General features: G+C 40.6%; 1 protein-coding gene across 2 annotated transcripts in view; it reads right to left on the bottom strand.

The window, feature by feature from the left end:
- LOC138971559 (cell death abnormality protein 1-like) overlaps positions 1–8685 on the bottom strand; it is a 39370-nt gene extending 30685 nt beyond the window's left edge. Inside the window, exons 1-5 of one of the 2 annotated variants that reach the window (XM_070344312.1) lie at positions 8499–8685; positions 2813–2953; positions 2030–2158; positions 1580–1624; positions 1–25 (exon numbers count right to left, since the gene is read on the bottom strand). The exon at positions 1–25 is cut by the window's left edge and continues 101 nt beyond it. In XM_070344312.1, coding sequence (XP_070200413.1) covers positions 1–25; positions 1580–1624; positions 2030–2158; positions 2813–2953; positions 8499–8544 — 386 coding nt within the window. In that variant the 5' untranslated portion in view covers positions 8545–8685. The remainder of the gene's footprint in view (positions 26–1579; positions 1625–2029; positions 2159–2812; positions 2954–8498) is intronic. The other variant, XM_070344311.1, reaches the window with a different exon arrangement.
- Positions 8686–10278: the final 1593 nt, after the last annotated feature.

Raw genomic sequence — 10278 nt, 5'->3', positions numbered from 1 at the left:
GTGCACGCTTGCGTCAAGTTTTTCACTGGAGTAAAATGAAAATGTGGAACCCAACAACAAACCAACAGAAAAAAAATTAATGCGCGAAAAAAAGGCTTAAAATCATACATAACGAATTATACAGTGCTAACTGCACACCACACAATGCACGACACACATTTTACACAACTGACTGCACACTACTCATTGCACAATCCTTATTGCACACCAAGCATTGGACACCACTTATCACACACCATTCATTGCATCACACTAATTACACTTATTCCCCTCTCTGCTTCTTTACCTCTGTAAACTTGTAGAGATAGTTATTTTTCGATAATGACCCAGCAACCAAACAAATAACGACCCAGCAACAGCCTGAATCCTCGATAGTGCAATGGGTTGAGAAGTTGTTCTGTTTCGGTACTACTTTTTGCGACTGAACAGTTCCGAACGCTCTAATGTACGAAGTATACATCTCTGGAGCAAACAATACAAACATACCGCATTTAAATTAACAACTACAGGCCTGAACACATGAATCTCCATATAAAATCCATGAGTTCGGTTGTTTTCTGAATCTAGATCTGCCGTGCTCAAACGTTCATCACAAGCAATTTCACAAGGCAAGTAACTCATACTTTGTCTAGCGACAAGAGTAGTTCCCCTTCTTTTCACTCAGTTTCTTCGACAACAGACTGCAATCCGACGGTCAGTTTTCAACAATATTTCATTTAATAAACAGATCACACGCAACCAAATGCACACATCTCATCAATCTAAACAACATAAAGCGGTTTCATACACTATTTTTCCCAGAAAACTGAACTTCATACAGTTTTTAACGTTGGAACACGGGTGCAAAAGTTCGTCTGCTAGTCCCATTTGACGAAAGAACATTATCCTAAGCGATACCAAAACATATACAGAACACACAATATCTGCCTTTGCCGCCACAGCAGAATAACAGTATATCTGTGTACTTGATTTTAGTCCAAAATAGGAAAACTGACAAGAAGTGTTAACAGAATGGAATGATTTGCACGGAACTATACAACCGCGCATTAATCGATCGCCTGCGCAGGTTGACTGGTTGAGTGAATAGGATTCGATCAAACTTTCGCAAAAAACCTCCTCTTTTCTTTGAATAACTGAAGAAAGGAGGAATAAAGAGGTTACACACCTCGTCTCAGTGATTATAAAAAATAATGGTCTCAGTTCGCGGTCATAAAAAAGCTCGCTAAAGCTCGCATTTTTCATGATCCGCTAACTTCGACCATTATTTTTAATAATCACTGAGACTCGGCATGTAACCTCTACGTACACCACTCATGCCACATCTCTCATTGCACACACTGCATTAATGTGCATCACGCATTTAACAGCACTTATTGCGGCACAAAACTCATAGCTAAACACTGTCTGCACACCACTCATTGAACACCACTCATTGAACACTACTCATTGCACATTAATCATTGCACACCACTTATCACGCACCTTTCATTAAACACAAGCCATTGCACACCACTCCTTGCACTCCTCTCATTGTATTGAAGTCATTGCAGAATTGCACACTTATTTGCATTCCACTCACCACACTTTGAGTCTGATGACCGCCTCGTATAGGAATCAGCACATTCTGCAAAAACAAAACATAAAATATCAGCTGCAGGTTTTAATCTCCGGAATGAAAACAATGCACGCAGGCGCACAGTCTCGCACAGTCTCGCACACACACACACACACACACACACACACACACACACACACACCCACAAACACACACACACACACACAAACACACACACACACACGTATACATGCAGACACATACAAACACAGACAGACAGACAGACAGACAGACAGACAGACAGACAGACAGACAGACAGACAGACAGACAGACAGACAGACAGAACGTTGGCAGTCTATCTAATTTTTAATTTTGATTAAATGATACGTTGTCTGACTAATTGATCAATGTATTGATTGGTTTTATCTGGGCTTTGTCTTGTACGACGTCAGTGTCACAGCAGTAATACTTACCACAGGTATCGTCATTAGCACTTCCCGCCTTCACGTTGGCGGTCGTGTCGCAGGCACACTTGTTGTCTTTACAGATCATGTCTTGGTGCGCGCACATGCTGGCGTCGCACGCTTGTCCGTGCACGCGAGCTGCACGTGCAAAACACAAAATTGCTTAAACATTTGTTCGCAGAATTGCATTATCTCAAATTTGTGAAAGACACAATATAAAGTCAGCAGCGAATTTTTTCACACACACACAAAAAATCCCCAGCAGAAATAGAAGAGATAGAAAAACAATTGTTCACAGAAAGGTAACACAAGCACAGTAGAATCCTTCCCAGTAGCACAGTCAACAATTTCGGAAAACTTCATGATCACAATTTATTTCAAACTTGTGAAAGACAGTCATAATTGAAAGTCAGAAGCGAATTTCTTCAAACATTATTTTTTAAAAAACCCAAACCCTTGCAGAGCAGAAGAGATGGAAACATATTTGTTTCACACAGGAAAGTAACAGATGCCAAACAAAATCGTTTCCAGATAGCACAGACAAAACCAAAATATCTTTTGCTTCAATTTTACACTATCGGAATTAAAACATATCGCGTCAAGCGTCCTTGGACAAAAGACGGGTGCGCTAAACTTCGTACTTTGTAAAATGAATGTAGTATACGTATATTCCTAACTTATTCTATCTTTGCGCAGAGCAACACGTTACGTGTTTCTTTTCGAGGTTGAAAGTTCAACAATTGCTACACAACTCTCGTTTTTTGTAATCAAAGAAAACACGCTGTTGCTCACCACATGTTGACCCTGCGAGGGCGAAACCAGTGTTGCATTGGCAAGTCTTGGTTTGACCGGCATCACAGTAGGAGTCAGGAAATGTGCAAGTATCGGTCGCCGTACAGCTCTCGCCTGCTGTTTTGTTGGCAGCCAGCACTCCTACACACAGAGAGTGATAGAGGTGAAAGGGAGAGAGGAGGAAAAGAGAGAGAGAGAGAGAGAGAGAGAGAGAGAGAGAGAGAGAGAGAGGGGGGAGATGGAGGAGGAGGGGGTGAGAAGGTGAGGGGAAAAAGAGACAAGACAAGACAAGACAAGACAAAACAAATTCTTTGTTAACGAGGGTAATGGCATAAGCGGGACTAATCTAATGATAATATGTTTTAAAAATGCAGAATATCAATCAAAGAAGTACTAAAAACAAACAAAGAGAGAGAGAAAGAGAAAGAGAGAGGGGGGGGGGTATATCCACACATAATATAAAAATGACGACCCAAGGTCAATGTTCTTATCATCTTGATATGATATGTTTGGATTAAAAACACGCTCAGAAAGTTAAAGGCACAGTAAGCCTCCCGTAAACCATCACAGATACGGTCAGGCTTTTACACACAGTACAAACACTCTTTCATTTAAACACTCACCGATTGAGAACATCCTCGGTGCCCTCCGTAAAGAGCGAACAATTTTCAAAGAATTTATTTTTGCGTGGTTTATCTTACCCCTGAGCCATCGTGAACCCGTGTGATCCAGTTTCCCTTTTTCACCATGTAGTCGTCAGTTAGTCATTTGAGTGCGACTCGATGTGAGCTTATCTACAATAGCACGTTTTTATGCACGAAACAAACGGCTGTGGTTCACAAGAACTCTAGCGATGGCTTTTGACTGTTGAGAGGAACGGCGATATGTACTGATAAACCGTCGTCTGCTACGACCCTTGCGTGACCCTGCTTCCGGGCTTTTCTGAATGAGACCCGAAGGGAAGTAACTCATTTTTGACAATCTGCAAAATTAATTCTTTAAAATTTGCTCGCTCTTTACGTATGGCACCTAGGATGTTCCCGTTTGGTGAGCGTTCAAATGGAAGGGTGTTTGTACTGTGTGTAAAAGCCTGACAGTATCTGTGATGGTTTACGGGAGGCTTACTGTCCGGGCGTGATTTCCGGTATTGAATATTCACAACAGCCGTCCAGCACCAACACGTACGAGGCGCCATTGTTGTAGCGTTACAAGTCCACGAAAATAAATTCTTTGAAAATTTCTCACGCTCGACAGAAAGCAGCCAGGATGTTCCCGTTCGGTGAGCGTTCAAATGGAAGTATGCTTGTACTGTATGTAGACGCTCGGGGAGTTCTGTGATTGTTTACGGGAGGCTTACTGTGCCTTTAAAACGAAGAGAGGTACAGAAAAGCGTGCTATCCTTCTCAGCGCAACTACTACCCCGCTCTTCTTGTCAATTTCACTGCCTTTGCCATGAGCGGTGGACTGACGGCTACGAGTATACGGTCTTGCTGAAAAATTGCATTGCGTTCAGTTTCATTCTGTGAGTTCGACAGCTGGACTTGACTAAATGTTGTATTTTCGCCTTACGCGACTTGTCTGTACCTCTCTTCGTTTGAACTTTCTGAGCGTGTTTTTTGAGTCACTTGAGAAAATGTGACTCTATGTAATCGGTCAGTGTTAGTCTGTCCGGCCGGCCGTCCGGCCGGCCGGCCGTCCGTCCGTAGACACCACCTTAACGTTGGACTTTTCTCGGAAACTATCAAAGCGATCGGGCTCATATTTTGTTTAGTCGTGACCTCCAATGACCTCTACACTTTAACGATGGTTTCGTTGACCTTTGACCTTTTTCAAGGTCACAGGTCAGCGTCAAAGGAAAAATTAGACATTTTATATCTTTGACAAAGTTCATCGGATGTGATTGAAACTTTGTAGGATTATTCTTTACATCAAAGTATTTACATCTGTAGCCTTTTACGAACGTTATCAGAAAAACAAGGGAGATAACTAGCCTTTTCTGTTCGGCAACACACAACTTAACGTTGGGCTTTTCTCGGAAACTATAAAAGTGACCGGGCTCAAATTTTATGTGAACGTGACTCCCAGTGACCTCTACACTTTGACGTCTGCTTTGGTGACCTTTGACCTTTTTCAAGGTCACAGGTATGTTCTTCAGGTATGCATTGTGTTGTGAATAGCAATTTCTTCCTGTCCATCTGATGCCTCATATAATATTCAGAACTGCGAAAGTGACTCGATCGAGCGTTTGCTCTTCTTGTAATCCGAATATAACATATTTATATGTTTTTGGAATCAGGAACCGACAAGGAATAAGATGAAATTGTTTTAAAATCGATTTCGGAAATTTGATTTTGATAATAATTTTTATATTTTTAATTTTAAGACCTTGTTTTTAATCCGAATATAACATATTTATATGTTTTTGGAATCAGAAAATGATGAAGAATAAGATGAATGTAAATTTGGATCGTTTTATAAAAAAATAATTTTAATTACAATTTTCAGATTTTTAATGACCAAAGTCATTAATTAATGTTTAAACCACCAAGCTGAAATGCAATACCGAAGTCCGGGCTTCGTCGAAGATTACTTGACCAAAATTTCAACCAATTTGGTTGAAAAATGAGAGCGTGACAGTGCCGCCTCAACTTTCACGAAAAGCCGGATATGACGTCATCAAAGACATTTATCCAAAAAACGAAAAAAAAATTCGGGGATATCAATCCCAGGAACTCTCATGTCAAATTTCATAAAGATCGGTCCAGTAGTTTGGTCTGAATCGCTCTACACACACGCACGCACGCACACACACACACACACACACACACACACACACACACACACACACACACACACACACACACACACACACACACACACACACACACACATACACCACGACCCTCGTTTCGATTCCCCCTCTATGTTAAAACATTTTGTCAAAACTTGACTAAATGTAAAAAGACAGAAAGAAGCGTTTCATTTGTTTACACATAACGCTTGAGTCTGTACTCGGCAATTTTGAAAACACGATCCTTTCGTTGGAACATTATGTAAGCACGTTATGCATAGGTTAGGGCAAATTGCATCGAATTAAAACTAAAGGCCTGAATGAAAACGACTCAGCAAGGCAAGAAAAGAAATTGAGAATTCTTCCTTTCTTTTCTGGTAGATTTATTTCTCTGTTTGCTGGTTTTGAACACCACCCTTTCACAATTATTTTTAATTTTCTTTTTACTCTCTGCACCTTGTTAAAATTTAAAAAAAGGTCAGCTTTCCCTATTCCTTTCTGATAAATTTTCTTCTCTCTGTTTTTGGCTCACGTAAGTGTAGCCTATGCGATCGTAACTTTGTCTGTCTGTGCGTGTGTGTGTGTGTGTGTGTGTGTGTGTGTGTGTGTGTGTGTGTGTGTGTGTGTGTGTGTGTGCGTGTGTGCGTGTGTATGTCTGTGGTAGAAACTTTAACATTTGACTAAACACCGAAATACTCATTTCACCTGGTTATTTTTCAAGCACCATCTTCAAAATATTGAAGCAATGATCAACATTGTGTCGGCATGTGTGTAGTTAAAGCGTGTATCCAAAGAAAACGGGTGGTGGGGGGTTTTGAAGGGGTACAAGCAGTTGACTGGTTTCTGTCGTGTGTGGCATGTAGACCAGGTCAGGTGTCAAGACCAGGTCAGGGGTCGCGCAAAGGATTGTGGTATAGATTCACTTCTCCATTTCTCACTTCTGCATTCGCCGATTCGGGGAAGACGACTTCATGTTGTTCGGTTTCTAAGCTCCAGAAAAGTAAATAAAGAAGCTACCAAAGGGAGATTTCCTACAATTTGATCTGCACAGCGTTTTTCCAATGTCCACGCGAGGAAGAGCTGTCGAAAGCGCAGTGTCGATCTGGCAGCCGTATCCCGGTAAGTACAGAGACAGATCTAGTGTCTCCCACTCTGATAACGTGTCACCTACTGTTTTAATTTCTTTTTTTTTCAGCAGACACGGATGTCAAACACAGTGCTAGGCAGTCACCTCTAGTGAAATGAGTTGATCTAAAGTGCCTGTAATGTTTGGATGTCTTTAATTGTTCGTGGTTCGATTTATGTGAATTTCAAGACTTGCAGTAGAGTCTCAAGTTAAGTTTACTCTGCCCGAAAAAAACTGTCCATCATTTACTTGAACATGCAGATATAAGGAAACGGAATGAATCTGTTCTCAAAGTCAAAATGATCACGATTTTTTCCTCAGATTCAAAACATGCACTGTCATGGTTTTGTCTGTACAATTTAGTAAGTCTTAGACTACCTTGCAACAACTTCCTTGAACTTGAAAGACAGTTTTTGAATGCTAGATCTGTATCGCGTTTCATTCCAGACTCGATTCTCTCTTTGATTGTACTGTTTGCTGTTTACGCACTATCATGATTCGCTATGTAACGTTTGGTAAGCTTACCTTGCAACAGCTTTCTTGTCTTTGTTGGCATTTTCTTTCAAGGCAGTACAACGTAAGATTAGATTCTTTCGGACAGAAGGTAGAATGAGAATTTTGAGACAAAGCTTGCTGTGGCATTTGTTTGTAAATAATGGTACATGCCATGTGTCACAGTGATTCTGTATTTTTCTGCGGTTGATCATGTGGTTTCTTTTTTCCTCCCTTGTTTTTTCCCTCCTGAGTTGATCGTTATCATTTAAACAAGACCCTCAGAGAGTACTTCCGTTGTTCCTTAAAATGGAATGTGAATAGTATTGACCGTCAGAATTATTTTAAGAACCAGGCTGCTGCAGTCAGTTGACATGTTTCGCATATTGTAGGGTTACCATGCTGCATAGGTAAAGTGGCTTGTATAACCTGACTATTCTGTTTAAAAACACTGTTTATATTTGTGTAGGTTGTAGTCATCATAACTAATCGCATTTTGCCATTTGTTTCAGAAAGGAGGTTAACCTACAAGATCGACGCTATGTCAGATATGCCTCAGCCACATGAAGACTTCCGAATTTAGATCCACTCGGCATGGTGACAAGTCTTGATGAAAAGTATGGGACTGAGGACAGCAGTGGAAAAAGTGGCCACATGGCAGGTACCTATTGCTTAGTGTCTGCAGTGCAAAAGTCAGATAAGCTGATGGTAGATTTGGAAATGAACACAGTGCCTGTGTGTGTGTGTGTGTGTGTGTGTGTGTGTGTGTGTGTGTGTGTGTGTGTGTGTGTGTGTGTGTGTGTGTGTGTGTGAGGATTGCACAACATCTCATTGAAGGACAACTGCACCAACAACAAATACACAGTCATTTTATCTGTTTGCCTTCTTTTGAAAATTATACATGGAGTTGATATGATGCGTTAGTTTTAACTGTGTGTGTGTGTGTGTGTGTGTGTGTGTGCGTGTGTGTGTGTGTGTGTGTGTGTGTGTGTGTGTGTGTGTGTGTGTGTGTGTGTGTGTGTGACGGATGAGTTTGTGTTACTGTTTGTTGATTTCTTACGGGAGCCTTGAAGGCTTCGCCTCTTGTTATTTTTATTTGTACACCCTGCAGCTTGTTTACAAAAATAGTACAGCAAAAAAAGTATTTTTGTGATGGTGGAAAAGCCCCTAAAAGTTCAATCAATAAAACCAGTGAACAAATTTTAGAAACATGTTTTGATTGCATAATTTATGACATAAAAAGCACTACATAAAAACATGTAAACGTGAGCTCTCACCTGCTGTTAGAAGAAACAGGGCGGTGGTTAGACGCAGGATCAACATAGCTGTCAAATTAATTTTTCAGTTCGCGTTAATAGCGCTCGTTAAAACAAGGAAGCCTTGTGTTAATCCCTTTTCTACCCGGGGTGCGTGCGGTATTTTGCAAACACGGGTAGGTATTTTTAGCGTTATCATCTTTCTCGTCGATATCGCTATCTCGTCTACCAAAAGTGCATATGGTCCAGACAGTCGCCATGCAACTTCAGTGTTCCATTGTCCGCTTTCGCCACCAACGCGTGCGTCGCGTGTTTGTTTAAGTGCCATCGAACTTGATACTATCGGACAGAGAGACACAGATTGTTTTTGTTTTTTTTGTAACGGTGTCCCTACACCGTATACTGCTCGATGAGAGAGAGTAGGAAAAGCGGAAAGAGGGAGAGACCGAGGGGGAGAGACACAAACAGATAAACAGATTGAGAAAGAAAGAGAAAGAAAGAGAGAGAAAGAGAGAGAGAGAGAGAGAGAGAGAGAGAGAGAGAGAGAGAGAGAGAGAGACCTAACCCTAACCCTGCTTGTGTACCCACCTTACCGACTTATATATATCCCTGATATTGCTGAAAAATAAAGTTAACTCCCTTCCCGTCCTCTGTCACATCCTTTGATTCTTTTGCTGTATTTCTTCCTCTTTTTTTTGGTAAAAATTGTATCTTGTCTGTCTTACATTGATAACAAGGGGATAAGCGATTCTCTGACCTTGACATAACGTGAAATGATAATTCCTATCTAGATGTACATGTTTATAACCACACTTAATATAAGCTTAGCTTATTGTGTGGTCACAAATGTGTATATCGCATGTACATGCCACCCTGTATTTCCTTTATAAAATCTTGTTTAAACCAACAGAATAAAAAAAAAAGTCAGCAAATAAGAGGACAGACAGCAAATAGCGTTATACTAAATAAGATAAAAAATATAAAAATCGAGAGGAAAATGACTTGCAAAACTAAAACGTAATAATACAGGTAAACTTAAGAGTGTGTAAAGAAAGTAGTCTTCGTTTAGAACATACTAAGTTGGGGGAAAAGTGATGGAAAGGGGGGCGGTGGGAGGGGTGGGGGGCGAGAGAGAGAACGGGAGAGAGAGATGACGATGACGATGATGATTGAACGTTGTTATACAATGATAAGGGTTAGAGGCTATCACGCAGCAAACTCTCCAAGAGAGGGAAATAAAGAGAGAGATATCATCATCATCATCCCCGAGACAGGAAGTCCCCTTGAGCAAACTGGCCATAAGTAGCACAAATGGTAAACACTATTTAGTTTGTGTTATTCATGTGTGTTACTTTTGCAAAAGAGTAATTCATACAGTGTTCACAACAGTTGTTTTAAAAATGTGTTCAAAAGTGGAACACTCCAGTTTACAGTATATAGGGGAAGGGCCCCTAATATGGACCACTTTTTGTTTATTGTTGATAACTAGCTTGTTTTCTTGCGAAGAAGTTTCATTTTGTGGTTGGTAGTCCTTCTCTCTTAGTTTAACAGTTAGGCCTAATTAGAGTGAAATAGCTTTGATAGACCCTCAGCAAAAATTAAATACTGAAAAAAATCACAAATGGTCCATATTAGGAGCCTGGGCGCCCAATATGGACCAGTGAAGCGGCCTTCACGAATCATTGTAAAAAGCCCCCTATACTTCAAATAACATGATACAACTTAGTGTGCAAGTGAGACTAATTCAAATATGCTTTAGATTTAGCTGTTTCGGGTTGATGACAGCATTAATTGAAGCACA

This window comes from Littorina saxatilis, linkage group LG7 (genome assembly GCF_037325665.1).
Source record: "Littorina saxatilis isolate snail1 linkage group LG7, US_GU_Lsax_2.0, whole genome shotgun sequence".
Taxonomy (NCBI): domain Eukaryota; kingdom Metazoa; phylum Mollusca; class Gastropoda; order Littorinimorpha; family Littorinidae; genus Littorina; species Littorina saxatilis.
Note: the sequence above shows the minus strand (reverse complement) of the source record. Positions and strands in the feature narration are given on the sequence as shown.